At 39.3% G+C, this 24,324-nt stretch overlaps 1 protein-coding gene, 1 long non-coding RNA gene and 1 pseudogene across 6 annotated transcripts in view; 1 reads left to right on the top strand and 2 right to left on the bottom strand.

Annotated features, from left to right (window-relative positions):
* ABCC12 (ATP binding cassette subfamily C member 12) overlaps nt 1–8,401 on the top strand; it is a 73,168-nt gene extending 64,767 nt beyond the window's left edge. For 3 of the 4 annotated variants that reach the window (XM_072632145.1, XM_072632144.1, XM_072632143.1), the window contains 7 exons: nt 343–432; nt 560–749; nt 1,219–1,378; nt 5,648–5,726; nt 6,482–6,595; nt 7,396–7,560; nt 7,666–8,401. In XM_072632145.1, coding sequence (XP_072488246.1) covers nt 343–432; nt 560–749; nt 1,219–1,378; nt 5,648–5,726; nt 6,482–6,595; nt 7,396–7,560; nt 7,666–7,752 — 885 coding nt within the window. In that variant the 3' untranslated portion in view covers nt 7,753–8,401. Of the gene's footprint in view, nt 1–342; nt 433–559; nt 750–1,218; nt 1,379–5,647; nt 5,727–6,481; nt 6,596–7,395; nt 7,561–7,665 lie in introns of those variants that run through there. The other variant, XM_072632146.1, reaches the window with a different exon arrangement.
* The window catches only part of LOC140519285 (uncharacterized), a 93,176-nt gene extending 70,811 nt beyond the window's left edge, over nt 1–22,365 (bottom strand). Inside the window, exons 1-2 of one of the 2 annotated variants that reach the window (XR_011972153.1) lie at nt 21,893–22,365; nt 20,675–20,790 (exon numbers count right to left, since the gene is read on the bottom strand). This is a non-coding gene — a long non-coding RNA (uncharacterized lncRNA). The remainder of the gene's footprint in view (nt 1–20,674; nt 20,791–21,892) is intronic. The other variant, XR_011972154.1, reaches the window with a different exon arrangement.
* Nucleotides 6,435–17,483, bottom strand: LOC140519284 (large ribosomal subunit protein eL19-like; annotated as a pseudogene).
* Nucleotides 22,366–24,324: the final 1,959 nt, after the last annotated feature.

Here is a 24,324-nt window from a genome sequence, read left to right as displayed (position 1 = left end):
TCACAGAACAGTTCCACTTCATCACAGTTCCAGAGAACTGGAATGAAGAAAGCTGTGTGTGATCAAATGGTGGTGGAGTGGGATGATTCCAGCCATCTGGAGTGCCAGTGAAAAAAATGTAATTACCATTTATTTCTAGATACAAAGGAAGTGTTTAAAGGGAAAACATCACAACAAGAATATCTTAACTCCTGGGAGTAGATCTGAAAATGTAGTTCTCATTATTTTGGCTTCTCAGAAGTGTAGCTATAATGATAATACATTTATTGCCCTAAAAAATGATCAAAGTCACTGAAATCAGGAAATAATATGCTAATTGTGACAATTTGTCCCTTTCAATAGTTAAGTGGACTCCTACAAGTCTGTGTAAGAACAGGTACAGAGACACAAGCCAAATTTACCTCTGTGGAACTACTAAGGGAATATATCTCGGTAAGAAATCATTTGCAATAAGTGCTCAAAAGTGAGAAAATGTTTAATATTCACAGGAATGCCTGTATTCATATCATTTGCACCTTTGTCCAGTGTTTACTAGTTGGTTAATTATTCTGCATCCTAGACCTGCATTCCTGAGTCTACTGATTCCTTCAGATCAGTGAGTTGCCCCAAAGAGTGGCCAAAACGAGGGGAAATCACATTCAAAGATTACCAGATGAAATACAGGGAAAATACCCCTCTTGTCCTCAGTGGGTTAAATCTGACTATCCAAAGTGGACAGACCATTGGCATCGTTGGAAGGACTGGTTCTGGTGAGACCAATCATGATTTTTATTTACTTCTGGTCTATTCTGCTAGAGCTTGGCTATGCTACTGCTATAATTATGGACGATGGTGTGTGTTGGCTCTCTTTCTTTCTGTATATGTATACATATACACACATGCATACACATATACATGAAGTGCCAACATACATACCACTGTCTGAAGCTGTAGCATATGTATGTTTATGTCTACCTATTTACTCCTTTCCTATAAATTAATATTACAGACTATCTTACTTAGTACATAGAGCTTGGAAGAAATGCCTGCTAATTATCCCGGAACTAATGGCACACAAGTTAATTGCTTTATGGCTTCTGACTGCATCCCCTGGACTAGGAACTGTTTTCTGACCTTGTTGCTGTACCAAGGCATCATTTTTAAAACCACTCTCCTTCTTAAATGTTCAAATACGATGGGAATCCAACTATCTGTTTTGCAACTTTTCCTCTTCCCCAGGCAAATCTTCATTAGGAATGGCCTTGTTTCGCCTCGTAGAGCCGACTGCTGGCACGATTTTCATTGATGATGTTGACATCCGCACCATTGGCTTGGAAGCTCTCAGAACCAAGCTCTCTGTAATCCCCCAGGATCCTGTCCTGTTTGTAGGTACAGTAAGGTAGCTGTTTTTATATTGCACACTCATATTCTCAGATAGTGAAACCAGACTGGCCAGGAACTTATCAGGTCCCCCAGGGTAAGGGGAAGCGGTCTGAGTGGAAGCGTCATTTCAGTGGAAGTCAGGAGAACCGCTGGGAACTGTCTTTTAGTGAATCATTGGTAAGTATGGCATGCTTTCCTAGGAAGGACCAAATCCTATAACCTGCACAGAATCAGCCAGACATTGCCATTAGCGGATCCAGGGAGAACAATCCACAGCCCACTGTATCCCCCTTAATCCAACGTTGGGGTAAAATAAGATAACAGAGGCAAAGCTGTTTTGACTAGTATGGTGAATACTATTATTGCTGAGTAATCATTATTGATATGTTCACTCCCAGGGAGAAAGAAAGAAGCTGACCTCCTTGAGAAGTCATTAATTTTTTTAAGCTCACTTTAGGCACCATTTAGTATATTGGAATGGCAATGAGCTGTATGACACTGGAGAGGACCTGATCCAGGATTACTCCCTGACTGAATGATGTAATGCCTTCCTTTAACAGATCATCTATGCTCTGAATATGTTGTATGTATCTAGATCTTTACATGTTGTCTCCATTAGAATGGTCCTTGAGAGAAGGGGACATGTGCACGGGTTTTTCTTTTTTCTGGCAGGGGGAGCTTTTGTTATATCCTTGGTGCTTAGCATAATGCCTAGTACATATTGTTGTCCACTTGTTTATTCATGTCTGACTCTTCGTGACCCCATGGACTATAGCATGTCAGGCCCTTTTATCCTCCACTATTTCTTAAAATCTGTCCAAGTTCATATTTGTTGTTTCCATGATATTATCTATCCATCTTATCCTCTGCTGTACCCTTTTCCTTTTGCTTTGAATCTTTCCCAACATCAGGGTCTTTTTCAGTCTTCTCATTATATGGTCAAAGTATTTATGCTCAGCTTGAGTATTTGATCTTCCAGTGAAAAATCTGAATTTGTTTCTTTAAGTCTTGACTGATTTGATCTTCTTGTTGTCCAAAGGACTCTCAAAAGTTTTCTCCAGCACCACAATTCAAAAGCATCAATTCTGTGGTGCTCAGATTTCCTATAGTCCTGTAGTCCTTTTCCAACTCTCACAGCCGTAAATTGCTACTGGGAAAAACCATAGCTTTGCCTATATAGACCTTTGCTGACAAGTTAATGCTTCTATTCTTCAGTATGTTGTCCAGATTTGCCATGGCTTTCCTTCCAAGGAGCAAACATCTTGGCTGCAGTTGTCATCTGTAGTGATCTTTGAGGCCAAGAATATAAAATCTGACATTGCTTTCATTTCTTCTCCCTCTATTTGCCAGAAAGTGATGGAATCAGTTGCCAAGATCTTGTGTTTGTCTTTTTTAATGCTAAGCTTCAAGCCAGCTTTTCCATGCTCCTGTTTCACTCTCATCAAGAGGCTTCTTGATTCCTTTTCACTTTTTGCCACCAGAGTAGTTTTGTCTGCATATCTGAGTTCATTGATATTTCTCCCAACAACCTTTATTCTAGCCAGCTTGTTTTTGCACGTGATATATTCTGCATATAAGTTAAAGTGACAGTATACAGTCTCACAGAACCCCCTTTCCAATCTTAAACCAATCAGTTGTTCTGTGTTTGGTTCTAACTGTTGCTTCTTGATCTGCATACAGATTCCTCAGGAGACAAATAAGATGATCTGCTTTTCCATCTCTTTGAGGACTTGCCACATTTTGTTATGATATAACAATGGTTTTAGTGTAGTCAGTGAATCAGAAGTAGATATTTTTCTGGAACTTCCTTAGTTTCTCCACAATCCAATGAGTTTGACAATTTGGTCTCTAGTTCCACTGCCTCTTTGAAAACCATCTTACTCTTCTAGTAATTCTCAGTTTATATATTGCTGAAGCCTAGCTTATAGAATCTTAAGTATAACCTTGCTAGCATGTGAAATGAGCACAATTATTCAGTAATTGGAACATTCCTTGGCATTGCCCTTCTTTAAAGATTCAGACATAAATTGATATTTTCCCATCCAGTGGCCACTGTTGTATTTTCCAAATTTGCTGCCATATTGAGTGCAATATTTTCATAGAACCATCTTTTAGGATTTTACATAGCTGAGCTAGAATTCCCTCACTTCCATTAATCTTATTGCTAGTAATGTTTCCTAAGGGCCACTGGTTTTTATTCTCCAGGATATTTATTCTCCTGGTTCTAGATCAGCAACCCTATCATCTTGGTTATTGGTGATATTTAGATTTTTCTTGTATAGTTCTTTTGTGTAATATTGCTACCTCTTCTTAATCTCTTCTTCTGTTAAATATTTTTTTGTTTTTTATCATGCCCATTTTCACATGAAACTTTTCCTTTATATCTCTGATTAATTCAGTGAATCATTAGTCACACTGATGATAACATGAAATAGTATATATGTAAAGTGTTTTCTAACTGAAACACTAGGTAACAGTGAAACCCTTATGATTACAGAGATCAAACCTTCATATGACAAAATTTCATGACAAAATTACTAGCCTGGTAGGTTGGGGAAATGCCTTGGACAGAATATTCAGATTTCATTAAAATATGTATCAAAGTTTCTCATGATATCCTTTATGTACAAGATGGTAAGATGTGATTGTTGATAGTAGTTTGGAGAATTAATAAACAACTGAATAACTGGCCTGAAAGGTGCTCTTTAATGAACTGATGTCCATTTGTAAAGAGGTCTCAGTAGAGTGCTATAAGAACTGTCCTTGGCTATATTGTGTTCAATATTTTTGCCAGTGACTTACATGACAGCATAGATAGCATGCTTATAAAGTTTATGAATGCCATGAAGTTGTGAGGGACAACTAATATACTGAATAACAGAACTGAGATCTAAAAAGCCCTTGACAGACTGGAATGAAATGTGCATCTAACGAGTATAAGACAGATATGACTAGATAATAACTGGTTTTATTTGTCATGCTTTTAAGTTTTGCAAAGCATTTTATATACATTATCTCATTTCTTCCTCTCAACAACCTCTTAAAGTAGTTGTTAAAGGAATAATCACTCCTACATTGCAGATGAGAAAACTGAGCCTCAGAGAGCTTCAATTGCTTGTCCATGGTCACCCAGGTCAGAGGCAGAATTCAAACAGGTCGTCCTGCTTCCAGATTGAGTTCTCTAAGTCTGTTAGGTGACAGTTCACTGGGAAGATCTGAATTTCTGTGTGTGTGTATGGGGGGTGTGTGTGTGTGTGCACATGTGCATGTATATGTGCTTGTGATCATTATGAATCAAAAGCAAGATGACAGCAAAAAAGAAACAAAAAATCCTAATATTCAGTACAAGGAAAGTGTATGTATTCTATTCTGGTAAAAATACTTCTAAAGAACTTTCTTCATCTTTGGGATCTACATAGTAAAAGAGATGTTCAAAAGAAGATGACTAGAATGGTGAGGGGACTGGAAACTATGACATATGAGAAAGGACTGAAGGAACTGAGACCATGAAGAAGAGATGTCTGAAGGATGGTTATGTTAATTACCTGTAAATATACGAAGAGCTGTCATATAGAAAATGCAATGGGATTAAGAAGTGTCTCTCTGGACAACAGAACTAGAATCAATGGGTGAAAGTTACAAGGAGGCAAGCTTTTAGTTTAGGATGAAAGAGGATTCTAAAAATCAGAACTGTCTAGCAATGGAATGATATGACATGTGAGGCACTGAGTGTCCTGTCGTAGGTGGTATTTAAGAAGAGATTAGATGCTTATTGTTTTGGATCAGCTATCTAGAGAAAGAAGGGACCTCAGAGGCCAATCTAGTCCAACCTTTTTATTTTACAGATGAGTAAACTGAGGCCTACAAAGATTAAATGACTTGTTCAAGGTCCCACAAGTAGTAATTATTAGAGGCAGGATTTGAGCCCAGATTATGTGACTCCAGAGTTAGCATTTTCCCCACTGTAACCACAATGAAGTGGAGAGGAATTCTAGAATTTGAGTAGAAAGTTTGACTAGATGAATCCTAGGGTCCCTTCCAAATGTTTAATTCTGGGATTCACTAAAGAGCTCTTATGAGGTCTCCTTTATTGCTTGGTTGTCATACATCAATCTAGCACTGCTTTAGGCTAATCAGGCTAATATTGATCAACTCATTTATATTCTCTTTATTGCCAAAATGTAGAGAACCACATTTAAATCCACCTATGAAATGAAATAAAATAAAATAAAATAAATGGTCATCCTTTCATTGTAGCCCAAGAAGTTTTCTCTTATTTTGCTAGGTTTAATTTGGATCCTTTTGAGAGCTGCACAGATGAGGAACTCTGGCAGGTCCTGGAGAGAACTTTCATGAAAGATGCGGTATGTTTCTAGGCAATGGTATTTTTCTCTGAGAACCATATCATCTGTCCCTGTCTCTCTCTCCACAGACATTCAGTCCAGGATTGTGATGATTTTTTTTTTGCTTTTATTTTATATTTTTTTGCTTTTATAGTTAGCTAATTCAGTATAATCTGCAGAGACTGGCATGCCTATGGGAATGCAGGCAGTCTTAGTGACCCAGACTGGAGACAGCAGGTGTGTGGCCTCATCAGGGACCTCTGCTTCTCTGAGGTGTTTTCTTCTACACTTGGATCCAAGATGGACATTTCCATTGGCTACTTGCCTTTGCTAATCAGGATTATTTCTGGGAGAACCATTTTGATTTAAATGGGCTATTCAGATGAAACAATGAAAGCCTTTCTCAGCTAACCTCAGTTGCCAGGGAGCTTTCCCTACCCCACCCTAGCTGTGAGCACACAGACACTGAAAGTCATTCCCAGTAGTGTATAAGTTCTCCAGAACTGCAGATGAGTCATTAGCTCTCATAGTCGGGCTAACTATAGGGGCATATGAATCACACAGCAATTTTGAATTATTAATGTCTAGTTATTCCCTGATCTTTCTTCTTATGCATGTTTGAAATATTTATATAATTGTTGTTTGGCATTTCCTTCTTCTTGTTCAGTAAAATAAAGCTCTCTGATGAATGCGGCAGGGGCAGCAATCAATAAACACTAACCGTGACAATTGTATAGATCAACATTGTAAAGGTGACATTTACCATGTTTTTATAGATAATGAAACTCCCAGAGAAATTACAGGCAGAAGTCACAGCAAATGGAGAAAATTTCTCAGTAGGGGAACGGCAACTGCTCTGTATGGCAAGAGCACTTCTTCGTAATTCAAAAGTAAGGAAACAGTATGGAAAATTGATTGGTCATATTTTGGATATTTCCAGCAGGGCTGCTAAAGACAGTAGTTATAGCAGCATACTTGCCTTTTGGCAGAGACAGAGCAATTGAACCACTTCAAAACTGAGCACAGGATTCAGAAACAAGGTTTCAGTGGGTAAGTGGGAGGGATAAAAATCTAGATTTCACTTTTCTCAAGAATCTGGCTATCCTGAGTTATTGAAGATATTGCTATTGCTTTCAAAGACCCTATTTTTCCAACCCACTTTAGCATTTTTGTGATAACAATTCACATTTCTATAGAATATTAAGGTTTACAAAGCACTTTAATGTCCATTATCTCCTCATTCATCAAATTAACCCTGTGGAAGAGGCAGGGTAAGTATCCAAGTATCATCATCATCATCACCATCCTCCTCCTCCTCCTCCTCATCCTTTACAAAAAAGGAAGTTGAAATTCAGAGAGATGATGAAGTATCTTGCCCACAGCCGAAATGAGATTTGAATTCAAATTTCCTGATTCCAGGTCCAGTGTTCTCTCCACTACTCCATGCCACCTAGTTGTTGATATAGACATATTAAATAATGGTATTGTGGTAGATGCCAATATATTGTTGCTTCTTGCCCATTTGTATGGTAAGAATAAGATATTTTACAAGGAAGTTACATGGCTTGAAGAATTCATACGAATATTGTATAATTTCCCCCAAGAGTCATCTAAACAAAAACACTGGTCTTTTCCTTCCAGGACCCAAAGTTGGTATAGAATGGTTTTAGTATGTATCTTTCTTCAACAGATTGTTCTCCTTGATGAAGCCACTGCTTCGATGGACTCTAAAACAGATGCCCTAGTTCAGAGCACCATCAAAGAAGCGTTCAAGGGTTGCACTGTTTTAACCATCGCCCATCGTTTAAACACAGTCCTAAATTGTGACCGTGTCCTAGTCATGGACAGTGGGAAGGTAAAGAAAGCCCTGTCTTGATTCATTTACCCAGAAACATTATTAGGTTCTGACTTCATATTGGAGATTTTTCTAATATTTTGATCCTTGTTCTCTGACTTTCAGGTGGTTGAGTTTGACTTGCCGGAGGTTCTTGCTGAGAAACCAGATTCTGCATTTGCAACACTATTAGCTGCAGAAAAAAAAGTCTGACAGTAAAGAGCATGCTGTGGGTCCCCATCATGTGATGTTAGAGAAGGATGATAATGTGTGAAATGAACAGCAAATGAAGTCAATTCAAGAGCCCAGTGTCCAGGAATGCTTATCATTGTGACTTGAGTGGGAACAGGGCTTGACATGCAGAAAGCACACAGCCCCACAGGGAATCGACTGTGTTGGGATGGAAACTGCCTGGCCCTCCAATGTCTCCTTACCTCATGTTGGGTTTGAAGCTGGTAATGGACCATGGACAGAGCAGACAGAGCTAGTGGATTCGTACACTGCCCCTCATCTACTAAAAGTACTAAAAGTCCAACTCTAATTCAATCTTATTTCCTGAAAACAGAAATACTGTGGGTTTTTTTTTTTTCTGGAAGAACATGTTAACAGGAAACAGAATGGGGAAGTGCCTGGATATAGGGATTTTGCAGATTTCCTTGCAGTACCATCAGAGGAAAAGAGCATGTGTGTTCTATTTAAGCTCCAATTCACTTAACTATGTAGCATGCAGTAATTACACAGATCTGTAGCATGAAAGATTGATTGCAGCGTTTGTTAAAAATAAAATCATACTGTAGACTCCATTTGATCTATTATTCAGAATAACCAGGAAAATAAAATGTTGGAGTTTATATATAATTGATATTTTTATGTCTTCTTCATTTGGTCATTAAAATGCACTAGAAAATTAAACTTCCTTGAAATGTTGCTTCACAATTGTTTTCCTGAGGACAGTCGAACTTTTATCCCATTTGCTCTTACAGATCCATACTGGTTTCTTCCTTCACTCAGTAACTTAAGCAATGTTTTCCTAATAAAGAATTTTTTTTTATGACTTCAAGATTCCTTGCAGCTGTGACAGATACATTAAAAATGCCCTCCAAGTAGACCAGGGAGTGACCAGCTCTAATTCATTGTGACATTTAAAAAGAAATAGCAAATCTAAAATGTACTTTTGCAATATTTGCCAGTGGCAGCTTCTTTTTTCATGAGCAGCCCATTGACGATTACAGCAGTTTCTCATATATGGTTACACTACGGTAATTTAATGTTGCTTATTACGTTAATTCCTGTGATGTGAAGGGGAATTTGATACCTTGAAAATTCTCCTTTTAGCCACATCTAACTTTTATCTTATTGTTCTGAATACCAGAGGGGAGTGTTTTCATCAGTAAAAGATTTGCATTGAGTTCAATCAAAATTGAAAATGACAAAGTTGGGGAGGCTCCATTCAAATGCAGCTCATGCCATGGAAAATGCCTTTCCTCCAAGCTCTGAATCTTCAAGGTGAAAGGACATAATGTACCTTTAAATGGTCCACTGCGCAGGGAACAGCTTTCTCCCTTGGTTTTTAGTTTTGATTTTGAGGTCAAAATACTAATGTTAAGTTCAGACTATAGAGGTTACAAGTTTAGGCCAATTACAGTCAGTCAATTTGATAGATATACCCAGCAACTCCTATCATTCCATAAGCAAGAAATTCTGGTTATACATTCTCAGGGGGGAATTCCATTCTTTTCTGCCAAATGTAGGTTAGCTTGACCATTTTTATTTTCTCCCAACTTGGTACCAGAAGAGCAACTAGACTATGATTGTCAGGAGTGCCTCCATCAAGCCAATGATCACCTGAGCCTTTGTCCATTCTCTTGGACCCAGTTTCTTCTGTAACTATTTTAAAAAATGACTTACTATACAAAACATTTTACTTTCTCACTCCCAGAGAACCACGACCCAGACCAGAGGAGAAATTAATTCACCTCCCTTCCCAATGGATTGTCTTTGTTACTTGTGGCTCTTGTGCAAGGGTATTGTCATTACTGACTGCAAGCGTTCTGTGACCTCAGATAAACTTTTCTATCAAGGATTCGGCTGTTGTTGTTCTAGTAACACAAGCATCACTGCTTAGCCCTTTGCTGCATTCTATTCCAAAAATCTCAAGCAGTTTTATAGAATTGCCTAACACAAGAGCCCCCCTCCCCTCCCCACCCCCGGGTCACAAATAACCCTGAGGAACCCAAATACAGTTATGCAAGGGAAACCACACAGATAAGGAGACTCACCTGAACTGTGCAGGGCCTCGACCCCCTCTCCCCCATCTGCTTCTTTTTGCTTTAAGATCATATATAAAGTGTAGCTCAGAGGCTTGCATTATGTCTGATTTTTGCAAGTTAGCTCAGAAGGAAACACTCATTAGGGGTAGTGGCAGTAGTTGCTACCTACCTCGCAATTCAGGTGCCTGGCCTTCGTGATTGTCGTAGCAGGTTTGTGTAGCTCCTTGCCTGGTCAGCTAAATTCATTTGGTATATGGAACACAGCCATATTAGGATAGCTCCTGAGTCTCCATATTACACTCTACATTCTGTGAAGGTCCGTCTAGAGTAAGATTGTGTTTGATGAGGCCCAAGATCTCTCGAGGAATCATGGGATTTGGATTTGGAATTGCAATGGTTAGGAATTCTTTCAGGCTCCCATTTAAACAAAGGAAGAATACCTTATATGTTTACCTAGTTTTTCAACAAGGTTTGTAAAGAAGAATCAATCTGCAATTTAGAGAAATTAATTGGAAGAAGGAAAGTCCATCATTCACAACAATGTGTGGAGGTGAAAAAAACACAAACTCAAGGATGCCGCAGTTAGTCTTGGTGAGTAGGGAGCAGAAAGCTCTTTCCCTAGCAGCAGACATTAGGATTTAGGGTGCCTAAGGTGCCATTTAGGGCACTGAAAAAAACCTATTAACTTCATTTTAGAGAGAGAGCATCTCTGACAAAGGGAAATCATTTATCTCCTCCATCAGAGTCTTAGGGCTCTTTAAAAATATTTCTCCTGCCCTCTGTGCCTCTTCTGGAAGATCAAAAGAACTTCCAAAGTTTTATTCTTACCATTGAAGCAAACAGATCTAAAACTGGCTCAGAGTTGTTAATAAAAATAGGAAATGCTCTTTTCTATGAGATGGAATCCTTTTGGCCAGTGACATGATTTAAAGGTATTTGAAATACCGCAGTTCAGGCTGGGGTCAGATGACCAAAGAAATTATTCTCTTCTTGTCCTTTGTAGAAGATCATGTTTGTGAGAAGTTAAAACAGTGGCTCAAAACTTGAAAGATGAGCTGATTGCCATGGATAGGGTCTGACTTGTATTCATGTCGTGAAAGGTCCTTTGTCTGCAGCTGAACAGCTTTCACCTCAGGCTGAGAGAGAATCAAAAGGCCAAAATGAAGCCCACAGCTCACATTTTAGCATAAAACTGGGCAAGAGCAAAATACAGAGACCACCATAACAACTTTCTCTAGCTCTGGATCTTCTCTGGTTGTCATGAAGTGAAACCAGACAAATCTAAATACATGGTTGGATTTTATTTGTGAATTACTTTTAGAAAACACTGCTCAAACTGTGAACTGATTGACATCAGGGCAAGAAAGGTTATCTTAGGAAGAATGACAATCTCAAAGTTGGACACTGTAAACTATGATTCTATTACATATACTGGAGACAGTAAGGAGATTAGTTGAGAAAGAGTACCTGAAAACTTGCCACGTACTTTTTCTGCCTGAACCTAAACATGGTTGGTATTTGATCTTGGACACAATTGTGAAAGAATGGTTTGCAAGAGAAACTATAAATGTTAGCTGGGACGAACCAACTGGTTAACAAAGGGATTTACTCAAGGCAAAGTTGAGGTTGTGGACAATCTGTATCCAACAAAGTCATCTGAGCTGCGGAAAAATGAAAAAAAAAAACTGAAGTAATCTGATCCTTCAACTTCTCCCCACTGCCATCCCTCTACCCATTAGCACACATGTACCTGGACATACCAAATTGGAAATTTCATTTTAAAAATGAAATGTCTGATTTGCCAGCTTTCAACTACACAAAACTCAAGGCAGCAGGGAGAATGTTCTAAATGGTTTGCAACAGAAGATAGAAAGAAAACCACAATGCCTGCTGGAATATTTGATTTAAACTGTTGGTCAATTTATTTCTCTAGTTGGTAAATCCAAGAACATCACCATTGATACAACCACTTAGAGCTGATAATCATAGGGTTCTTAGGGGACACGTATCTTCTTTGGATATTGTAAACAGTTTATGAACGCAGATGTTACTCTTTACTCTTCATTCTCTGTCTTTCCTATGTCCAATGTGTTGACAAGTTCCATGAATTTTACCTTGGAAACATCTCTCATATGTACTTTCTTCCTCTTCTGTCATTGCCACTATCCTGGTAAAGGCCCTTATCACCACCCACCTCAACTATTGGTCTGCTGCTTGCTGGTGGGTCTTTCTGCCTCAAGTTTCCTCTTTCTGCCTCAAGTTTTCCCCCACTCCATCTTTCACTCAAATGTCAACTAGATCTTCTTAAAGTTCAAGTCTGACCATGTCACCCTCACTATTCAATAAACTCCCAGGGCTCCAGAATCAAATATAAAATTGTGTTTGGCATCCAAAGCCCTTCAAATCCTGGTTCTCTTCTGTCTTTTCGGTCTTCTTACATCTTACTCCCAGCCCCCTGCAGACACTTCCCTCCTTCCCCCCATCCCCGCAGCAAGGTACTCTGGAATCCAGCAATACTGATCGCCATCTTCCATACCTGGAATTCAGTTCCTTTTTAACTATACTTTCTGGTTTCAAGTCCTAGCTAAAATCTCACCTACTTCAAGATTTTCTTGATCCCCCTTAATACTAGTTACTTCTCTCTGTTGATTATCTCCAATTTATACTGAATACATAGTTTGTACTTAGTTACTTCTGTATTGTCCATGTCATCCATTATACTGTGAGCTCCTTGTGAGCAAGGATTGCCTTTGACTGTTCTTTATATTTCCGGTGCTTAGCACAATGCCTGGTGCTTAGTAGGCACTTGATAAATGCTCAGACTATTGACTGGTTGTTTAGTCTTTTAAGACTGTTCAGTCATGTTTAACTTGTTATGTTCCTCTTGACTCCTTGTTTTTATTTCAAAATTTCTATGTAGCTCTGGTTTTTTCACTGGGATTGCCTGGAAATCCTTGATTTTATTAAAGTTTCATTTTCTCCTCTGTAGCTTTTACTCAGTTTTGTAGGGTAAGTTACTCTTGGTTATAAGCCCATATCCTTCACCTTCTTTGTGTCCTCTTAGTTCCTGCTGCTTTGTAAGGGGTACTGAGTATTGTTCTAGGACCTGAGGGATATATCAGACTTGCAAGCTTTTTTCCCCCTTTTTTTGTTAGTAGTTTGTTAAGTTTTATGGCATGAACTTTGTAAAAGAGTACTATGTACAAAGCAGATAAGGAAGAATCATTTCTTGGTCTCTTCCTCCTTGGACAAGTCTTGACGATTCTCTTTCTTAGCCTCTAGACACTCTTGCTGACACTTCTATGCTTCCTTAGTCTTGGATTGATGAACCTCAGCCTAGTCATCCAGAAGCTTCTTCTGGGCCTTTTCTGCCTTACTTTATGAATATGCTCCATGACTATCTGCTTATTCTTGAAAATATTTCCCTTCACTTCACAGGTGGCAGTACATATTTGGTGATCAGTCTTTCTGGATTTGCAATATCTTTGGAAACAGATAAAGCAGAATCCTCATTCTCCTCATCAGGTCACTTTCTCAGGCATACAAGCATTGGCAATACTCTTTTTCTTACCAATGCCCATGTACCTGCCCTTCCATCAAGTCAGAGTATTTTTCTGGCATCAGGCAATAGAGTGGACTGTAATGGGCAGCTAGATTATCACTCCATATTTAATCAGTTTCCAGATCTGCTGATGGGAATTGGCATTGGCAACTTCACTGATTTCATTGGGATCAAGCAATGCCTTCTTTCTACATGGAAGGAGGCTAGAGGCAAGGCTCATCTGAAGCTTGAGCATATTTCATGGCTACTGCCACAGCACAGAAAAAATCCCATTGACTTGCAAATTTTCAATGTTCACAAAGTAGTCTGATCCAAAGCAAAGTCTAATTGCTGCCACTCTCCTCCATCTGAGTTATTAGAAGTTCTTGTCTTGGGTTTGGATCTGAGTAATAAATATACCTGTGGGTATGCCCCTGGTTTGCATTCTAGTAGATTGCTGCTGGACTTGGACACTATTAGCCAACTGGAAAGTTCTGCTGGATCAGAGTGAGAGGACTGCATGTTCCTCTTTGGTCTAGGATTCAAGCCTTGGTTTTTCCTATGTTTCAGGCACTTTAAAAATGTTATCTCATTTGACTTGATCCTCACAACAACTCTGAGAAGTAGGTTCTGTAATTATCCCTATTTTGCAATTGAGGAAACTGAGGCAAATGGTGGTGAAGTGACTTGCACAGAGTAACACAGTTAATAAATGTATGAGGTGGGATTTTAATTCAGGTCTTCCTGACTCCTGCTTAGTGCTCTATCAGTCACTGCACCACCTAACTTCCAAGCTGTTGTTGTGACTGTTGCTGTTTGTCCTTAGTTCTCAGAGAGGACCATGGCATCAGCAAGGTGAATTGGATTTAAGTGAGGGAGGACTGTGCAAAGTTACCAGCCTCACTTTCACTTTCAGAGTCATCTGCATCCAGTGGCAAGATATAGATCAGGACAACTGGAGATGATCCCCACCTTCCAAGTTAAATACAAATTAAATGACCCATCCGAGGTCAAATGGTCTTTAGAAAACCCAGGCCTTTTAACTTAATTTTGTGTTGTTGTTGTTTTTTTCCACTACACCACACACCCTAATAGTGAGTCTAGAATCTAATCAAAGAAGAGGAAGAAATACCAAATTAAGTGAAAAATGAACATTTCATAAGATCAGCAATAAAGAAAACTGTTGGAAGCTGGAGCAACACAAATAACGAATAGCCTAATCCCAAACCTTTCTTTCCCTACTCAGATATAGTCTGTGTATGTGTATGTGAAAAGAAACATCATGTTTGAATTGTAAAATCGTAAGTAGAATTAAAGGCAAAACAAAGTAGATTCTAACAGAAACAAATATACAAATTAAAACTACCTTAAAACATGAGCCAAACTAAACTAGGAGGAAGATGCATAGGAAACTGGTGGTCGAGAGGGTTAAAAAAAAAGGCATTAAAAAACGATTACTAAAAGTAATTTACTTGATGCCCTGGGTGACAGCCACCCCAGAAATGCACTATCTGATCAAACTGAAACAGAGCAACATGGCAGTAATCTCAAGGATTGAGGATATAAATGAAAATGAGGACAACAGAAGAGGAAAATATGAAGATAGAGACAAGGAAATACAGTGCCACCTATTGCTTTTTGAAATGGTGTGGGCAAGAGGAGTTCCCCAGGGCAGAGTTCTAATGGGAGAAGACATCAGAATCTATGATAGAATGAAATGTTGCTCTCACTCAACCCCAAGTCCCAACGATCACTTTAGAATGAAAAGATAGAGATCTCTCTGACAGCAACAGAAATTGAACTGGAGACAGTGCACACCTTGCCAGTCAGACTTGGTCTACTGCCTATCATTTTCTTGGGATAAAAAACTCCATGTAACCACTTACAAAGGGACCAGATACTGTTGGCTTCACAAAATGCCTGAATTAATTTGAAACCAGGGTAGTGTTATCTCAAGAAGGGAAAACCCTATGGAACTTGGGAAGGTAATCTACCTCAAAGCTCTTTATGCTCCAAGAAAAGATAGGCTCAGACCTGAAAGGTAGATGAAAGCAAATCTCAGAAAGAAAGAAAAACAAGGAAGAAAGCATTTTTGGATTACTATGTGCTAGGAACTATGCTAAGCACTTTACAATTATCTCATTTAAGCATCACAATAACCCTGAGAGATTGGTGCAATTATCATGCCCATTTTACAGATGAGGAAACTGAAGCAAGCAATGGTTAAGTGACTTGCCCAGGGTCACACAGCTAACATATGCCCATGACAAGATTTGAACTCAGATCTTCCTAACTCCAAGCTCAGTGTGCCACCTTGCTAGACCAATCTCAAAGCAGGGACAAGAAAATTGTTGGTGCTCCAGACATCTTTTTGATGACTATGAAATCAAGGTGAGATTTGTTTTTTTTTTTTTTTTTGCTTAAGGATGATTTTTACCTGGAGAATTGAGACAAAAGGGAAATAATGTGGTGGGATGGGGGATTAAGTTCAAGACCTGAACTCAAATCTTGCTTCAGACAGGAGCTGTATACTATGGAAAAGTCACTTAACTTCTTTTAGGCTCAGTTTCTCTACCTGTAAATGAGCATGATAATAATAGCACCTATTTCCCAGGGTTGTTCTGCAAACTTTAATATACTATATAAATGTTAGCTAGCAGTAGTAGTAGCAGTAATTTAGTAGGATGTTACTGCTGCTAGGTGGTGCCAAAGACACAGTACTGAGACAGGTCAGGACGTCCTGAATTTAAATCCAGCCTCAATTAAACAATAAACATTTACTGAGTGACTACTATGTGCCAGGTACTTTGCTAAGTTCTGGATACTTATTAGTTCTGTGACCCTGGGCAAGTCACTTGATTTTTGTTTTCTTAACTGGAAAGTGGGGATAACAATAGCACCTATTTCCCAGTGTTGTTGTAATGATCAACTGAGATATAATTTTTAAAGTGCTTAGCACAATGTCTAGAACATGTAAGGAGTTATATAAATGCTGGCTATTGTTATTATTTTTATTGCGAACATTATTCCCATGATTTATTTATCAAGGGTTAATGGCTGTGGATGAACTTTTATTGTTCTGTCAAATATCAAAAGATAGTCAAAGATCTTTTTAAAAGTCTTATTTGAGGCAAAAATCTATCCCAAAGGCCAAAATCCAGAACAGCAAAAGCTGAATCTTTTTTTCATTTTTGATGTCTTTTGTTTTTTCACAAAAGTTATTTCCAATCCGTACTCTCAGAATGGATGTTCTCTTGTGACAAAATAAAAAAAATTCGAAGCAGATACCTTCTCTAACAATGTATATCATACTTCATCCTAACGGTTTCCCACTCCCACCTCTCCACCTCAAGGGAGGCCATTTGTTTCATCATCTCTTCCTGAGGACTTTCATTTTGTTTTCTCACAGTTCAACTTCTTTTTGGGAGTTTTCTTAAAGCACTGACAGACTTAACTGTCCTCACTGGCTCACTCCTCCCCACCCCAAAATGTGATTTTCTACTACCTCTAAGCTAAAACGATTTTGTGTGGCATTTAAAAGTCCTCATACCCTGACCCCTTCCTATCTTGCCACTCTTTTTACACATTACTCTCTCCCCGTAGTCTGGAGTAGAGCCACAATGGAGGATTTACACAGACAGACAGAGGGACAGAGACACACAGACACCCACACAGACACAGACACAGACACACTCCTCTCCTCCCCTTTCAGCCCTTGGAATCCCTGACGTCCTTCAAGACTCAGCTGAAGGCCACTTTCTTTATGGGGCCTTCCCCTTCAAGTTACTGACATTTTGTAACACGTGTACACGTATGTGTTTCATTTCCGTTAAGCTCCTTGAGGGCAGGGACTCTTTTCATGGTTTCTTTGTATCCCTAAAGCTTAGCACCATCGCTGGTCCATGCGAAGTCCCTCCCTGCTTGCCTGAGTCACCTCCTTCCAACCAAATCGAATTCAGTTCAACTTTACAAAACTTCTTTACGATCTCTTGGGCCCTGGAGACACAAGAACCAAAAGGGAAACAGTCTTCTAGGAACTTTCGCTCTACTGGGGAAAAACCACTGGTAGACACATAAGAAAATAACAACAGAAATACAAACATGTCCAAATAACAAGCACACACCCAAATCGTGTTTTCTAAAGTAATAACCACGCTCGGACCGAGGCTGGGATGGCCGCGCATCCTCCGCCCGCGCATCCTCCGCCCGCGCATCCTCCGCCCGCGCATCCTCCGCCCGCGCATCCTCCGCCTGCCCATCCTCCGCCTGCGCAGCCCCTCCGCCTGCCCAGCCTCTTCGAAGCCCCGACGCCTCAGTGTTACTCTGCCCAAAGCGGGTCCCAGACTCCCTAAGAAGACAAGTTCTTTGAAATGACGAAAGGTAGTCCCAATATAGTGAAAAAGGTGTTAAAATACTAGCTATTCTTTGAAGTGAAAAGCCCACAAAGCAAGATTTGTTTTGTAAATTGGGGGCCTGAAAGAGCATTAGAGGCCATCTAATCTAAAAGGTCCGTATTTGACCTACTGTAAACAGTTTCAGAGGTTAAGTACCGTGTCTAAGGTCACACAGATGAATGAGATGGGATTTATTGACAGGTTCTTAGACTCTACATCCAGAGCTCTTCCCACGGGACCATCCACCTCCCATTAGTTTTGTAGCTATGTTAGAAATTGTCCCAACATTATATAATCTTTGATCTGGTAAATTGAAATTTAGCTGCCTGACCTTGGGCAAGTTCCTTCCCTTCTTTCCTCTGTGAATGCAAGAGTTTTCTCTAATTTTCAGCTCTGATGTTCTAGGCTTCTGGAAAATTTGTCGTTCACTGATACACTAGCAGAAGTTCTTAACCACAGTACACTGCAAACTTTTTTTGATCTTCACATCTTAGCAATTAAAAAGAGGGGGAATTGAGCATGTCCCCACATTATGTCACATTTTTTTACAGATGACATGCATAATAAATTGCACATATATGTAAATTGTACACACAACTAATTACAGATGCATGTAAATTATCTTTGTATTACTGTACCAATACATTATATACACTAATAAAGCACACAGTTTGAAATAAAGATAAAAAAATTTTAAAATATTTTTATGTATTAATAGTTCAAAACCTTTTTTTCTCTCACTAAAATATTATCAAAGTGTTGTTGATAATAATATTTTAACTGAGAGCAATGTGATTATTCATTACTTTTGAAAATCTTGGTTTAACACTTTATGATATGACAGTATGTCCCAATATGCTGAAAGCTAATGAACAAGTGAGGGCATCACTGTCAACCCCTCAGTATTGTGGAACACCAACTCTTCCCTCAGGACATTTCATGTACTGTATGTGACATGTGACCATCTGGCATACAGACAGAATGACAGTGTTGATGTCAATCTGTATATGAAATATTAGCAAAGCTTAATTTTTTTCTTTTAAAAAATGAGCATTTGCCATTTGTTTTTCCTAAAATGTAGATAGGTACCCATCATACTATGCCCTTGTCACTTCCTGTGAACCTGTGACACCCAGTTTGCTGTAAAAAACCAAACTAGGGACTGGATCTTAATTGGAAGGGTGAGGAGCACCAGGTACATAGGACAAACAGCATTCTACTTGCTGAAGGAAATCATGTTGTTATAAGGCTAAGCTAGAAAGAATAATTGATTGGAAAGAACCTTTTAAATTGATTGTGCCAACAGTTGTCTGCATTATAGAGGTAGAGGCATACTGCAATAAGCTATGCTGATCATAGCTATGGGCTATGCTTATAAACAGATTTTCCTGAAATATTATCTTATTCTATGCCTTCCTCTTAGGCTCACCCATAAGAAACATCACAATGATAATTCTTCAAGTTAAATCAACAAGCATGTCATGCACTGGGGATACGAATAAAGGCCAAAGAAAGAGTCTGTTCTCAAGGAGCTAACAACGCAATGGGGGAGACAATGTGAAAACTCAACTATATATAAGCAAGATATAGAGAGGATAAATTGGAGATAATCAACAGACTGAAGATGCCAGAAGTGAGGGGGATTGGGAAAGGCTTCTGGCAGAAAGGGAAATTTTTAGCTGGGACTTGAAGGAAGACAGAAGGCAGAGACAAGGAGGGAAAGAGTTCCAGGCTTAGGGTACCAATAATGAAAATACCTGCAGCCAGGAAGAGATGGAGAGTCTTGTCTGAGCAGCAGAAAGGAGGCTAGTGTCATTGGATAAAAATAGTATGTGGAAGTAAGGTGTAAGAAGAGTTATTTTTTTGGAAATCATACTGTCCAGCAGTCTTCAGGCTTTTCTTCTCTAAGAGTTCTGTATATACTTTGGTAGTTGCTCAAATTCCAAACTCTTTCTTCAGTCACAAAGAGTTTCACAAGAATATTTTTTCTCTTGGGTCAACCCCATCCTGAATTTTCCAGAGTTAGAGTTCTGGGATGGCCCAGCTGTTAGAGAGTTATCATCCTCTTTTTTTAAAAGAAGCATATAAATTTAGCGACCTATCCAGTTTTTCAACTGGCAGGCTAAAATGGGAGAGTGATTTTCTGGGAAGGCTAAGAATAACAAGGCCTAAGGCGATCCTTAAACTGTGGGCAACATCAGAGATCACATCAGCACCTAGCCCCAAGGGCCATTTCATGAGTGTCTCATGTGTCCTTTGCCCTCTCCTTTTTCTTTGCTTTCATTTGTGGGGGCTCTAGAGGAGCTGAGCTATGTCAGCAGCCACATTTATCTCGCATGATAGAAGTAGTACTTGAAGGGTTCGGACCAGTGACTTACAGGTCACATAGAGGGCTGAGAGCTGCTTAGGGGATGAAGCTTCTGTATACCATTCTTTTTTCTCCCCTGAATGAAACTGTGAAGGGGAGTCACCTACAAGGCTAAGTAGGACACTGAAATCGGTGTTCTTTGTGATTCATTTCTTTTATTGTTTGCCTTTTCCTCAATATCTTTCTATCTAGCAAGTTAGAAACAATCTTTCGTTTAAAACAACTCTCCTATTCATGGTTCTCTATCTCTCTTAATCTCTGAGTCTGTCTCATAAAGAGATATTTACTATAAAGATATACTAAGAACAGATGTATTTTCTTTCCCAGTCCTTAAGAGCACAATCTTTTCTCTGTCAGCTCAGTTGCTATGGAGAGTAGGTTCAGACTTAATACAGCAATTCAACAAAATTCACTTCCAAATGGGGCAAGGCCAATCACCGTGGCTCTCTGTTACTGCTGGATTGGCCTGGAGCAGATCATTCTATCTTCACTCCACACATCACTCCTGGCTTCTAACAAATCCTGGCATGGGCGTTGCTCCTAGACTTCTGGTATCACTGACCTTTGGAAGCTCAGAAGGTCATAGCCATCCCCAATATCCTTCAATCAGAAGCAGAAAAGAATAAACTGGGCAGGAGTAGCTACACATCACAATGTGCTCTGGGCTCCATCCTCCACCTAGGCAGGGAGATAAATGCATGATGCCTTTCTCTCTAGTGAAGGTTTAGTTCTGTCATCTTCTTCAAAGGTTTCTCTATCATTGTTTTCTGTAGGTCATTGGAAGCCCTTCACAATCTGACCCCAAATTCCCTTTCTAACTTTATTACACCTTACTCCCCTTCATACACTATCTGGGCCTATCAAATTGGCCTTCCTTTTGGTCCCTTCATATGACACTCCATCTTCCATCTCAATGCCTTTGTACTGGCTATTCTCTAGCCCTGGAATGCACTCCTTACTCAAATCCTTGTCTTGGAATTCCTCATTTCCTTCATGTATCTACTCAAGCACTATGTTCTGAACTGTTCTTGATCCCCCTACTTGCCAATACCTACCCCTCCCCAGTTATCTAATATTTATTTCCTTTTTAAGAATATTTAAGTTTTATTTTCAGTTACAAGTTCTTTCCCTTCCTCCCTTCACCTCTCTACCCTACCCAATGAGAAGGCAAGAAATACTTGTACTTATTTTCTATATGCCTATATAGATGCTCATTAACTCCTCTGATTGAATGTAAGCATGTGAGGCATGGGCTGCTTCACTTTTGTCTCTATGTCCCCAGTGTCTAGCATAATAGTAGGGGATTGATAAAATGTTTGCTGATTATCTTATTCCAGCAGCCTTTTGGGCCTGATGCATTGGCTTAGGTGTTTTAACAAGTGCTGAGAAGCCACATGGTGTAGCAGAGAGGGCCCCAGTCTTGGGAATAAAAATACTCCTAGGTTCAGATTCCACCCCAGATATCTACTAGTTATATGACAATATGTAAGACCTTTAACTGCTCTGAACCTGTTTCCTCATGTATAAAATAAAGGAATTGGACTTTATGGCCTTCAGAATCTCTTCTGGTTCTAAACCTATCAGTCTGTGGCCCCCCCTCCCCCTACTCTATGGCCTCCTCAATTGCTTCTGTCACTTTAACAGCTATACCAGGCTAGTCCTGCATGGCACCCCTTACTCTGTCTGCATCTGTTCCTATCTGTACATCATCTACTCACACCCTGGAGGAGGTTGGAGTGGGAAAGAGGAACCAGACACTGTCCCCATGCACCTTACATACCTTCTTAGCCACCATAGTTCCTGACTTCAGCCTCCAGCACCACTGCATCTTGCAGTCACTGCCACTCTCAAACTCAGCTGGTTCTGATTTCAGTTGGGTGCTTCAGGGTCCTTTGGATCCCTGTTTCAGTCTGCATCTGTTACTGTTGCCACCACCATCTAACCATCCCTTCTGGTGCCCCAGAAGTCACCCTGCTAGAGTAGTTTTCATCAGAAGCCAATCTTGCCGGGAACAGGAAGACCCATTGGCCGGAGATAAATGGCCTTCCACTTTGGGGATCACTGCTTCACAGGACCCTGTGAATATTTCCAAAAGACCACCAATAGGCCTGAAGTACATCTGGGTCTGTTGCACACAGTCCCTTGAAGTAATCTCATTATTCAAACTCCATTGAGAGAGTTAGGATTTATAGCTCAACTCTCCTTTACCCTCCTTCTTGAAATGGTTGTATTTGGTCAGGAATACCTCCTGAAGCATACCTATTCAAATGAGGCTATGATAATGGCTATCAGGAAATACAAAAGAACAAGGGGTATTATTTTTATTTGTTTATTTTACATTTTTATTATTATTACCATTCTAGTTTCTGAATGGAAACTCGTTTGCTGTTAAGCAGATAGTGGGTCAGAAAAAATATCACAGAGAGCTTAGATTCTACGAACAATGAACTGAATTATTACTACTGTGTACTGAAGTCAGAAGACTAGGTTATATATAGTCACTAAACCCACACTGGACATTCAAGTAAATACACAGAGAATATACTGCAGCATAAATAGCAGTGCTCTCCTAAGATGCATAAGAAGGTTGTCAAAATCTAAAGTATAATTTGGAACAAGCCCTAGTGTCTGGCTCGAGTATTTGCTGAGTTAAACAAGTCTGGTTTATAGATGACTCCAGGTTATATGAGGCATGGGAAAGAAAGCTGACTCCATGATGTCGCAGGGTGATATGTGTAAAGGACACCAACTAGGCAGGTGTTCCTGCTGGGAGCTTGCCCAGAGAAAGAGCAGCCAAGCCAAGTAAAGGTTAGGAGAGAGATGGAGACATGAGATAGTGACTTTTTAATGAACAGAAACTTCCCTTTCTTTAGCCAATCCTTCATAGTTCTAGAAAAGGCCATCTTTTTCCTACCTAGCTATGTTAATGAAGCATATTGATTTAATGATAATAAAATTAATAATAATAACCTTTAATTTATATAATGCTTTCAAATTTTCAAAGTGCTTTCACAACTATGCCATGGCATTCCCAGGTCCTCTTGACCTTGTTATGTCATTTTAGAGAGCCAACCCCTTGGCTAAAAAATGGTGCATCCTTTCCTTCTGGTCCCTGTGTTACTCAGAAGTTTCCAAAACTTCTGATAAAACTTCCAAATATTTCAGCATTAACTCTCTTTAAGAAATTATCAAGTGCAATTTTTAATTTATTGCTTGTTTTGTTTGATCCATTTAAAATATTTGTATTAACTTTTCATCATTACTTTATAACTGTATCTTTTTTCTCTTCTTTCCTCTGAACAATGAACTACCTCTTATAACAAAAAAAAAAGCCATTCCACTAAACCAGCTAACACATCAACCAAGTCTGTTGGTATAATGCAATATTCCACATTCATAGTTTCTCATTTCTGAAGAAAAAGGGAATAGCTGCCTTTTCTCAGCCCTTCTCTAGGGCCAAGCCTGGTCATCATGATGACACAGAGTTCAGCTTTGTTTTTTTGTCCTTCTCATTTACATTGTTGTAATCTTCGTGAATATTGTTCTATTGAGTCTTTTCTTAAAATTAAACTCTGCATCAGTTCATAGAAGTCTTTCTATGCTTCTCTGAATTATCTTTATTCATTACTTCTTATATTGAAGTAATATTCCAATACGTTCATGTACCACAATTTGTTGAGTCATTCTTTGGTAGGTGGCAATCTACTTTGTTTCTAGTTCTTTGCCACTATAAAAAAAGGTCTAAGATCATAGAACTAGAACTAAAAGGGATCTCAGTGAGCGCCTAATCCAACCCCCTCAGTTTACAGATAAGTAAACTGAGGAGCAGATTGATTAACGAACTTTCAAAGTTGCACAGGTAATAAGCATTGAACCCCAGGTCCTCTGACTCTAGAACCAGGGTTCTTCCTGATAAACCACACAGATTTTGCTCATTTTTCCAAAGTTCAGGCCAAGTTCAAGGCAAGACTCACTGGTCACTGCAGGTGTCATTTGCGCATCTGTCCGATGATTCCAATACCTTCTCCAATTCTACCTAAGTCTCGTTAGAAGGGAGGGACTATATGGCCTGCCTGTGAAATGTTATGGGGGTAGAAAAAGTAGAAAGAAAAATGCTTTGCTTCCCTTTAAGGGGAACAGATTGTCCCTATCTACATGGAAATCCATGGAAGACTTGAACCTTTAAGTCTCTAATAATCCTACCATCAAATA

This window comes from Notamacropus eugenii, chromosome 1 (genome assembly GCF_028372415.1).
Source record: "Notamacropus eugenii isolate mMacEug1 chromosome 1, mMacEug1.pri_v2, whole genome shotgun sequence".
NCBI classification, from domain to species: domain Eukaryota; kingdom Metazoa; phylum Chordata; class Mammalia; order Diprotodontia; family Macropodidae; genus Notamacropus; species Notamacropus eugenii.
The sequence above is the reverse complement of the archived record's forward strand: the minus strand, read 5'-3'. Positions and strand labels throughout refer to the sequence as shown.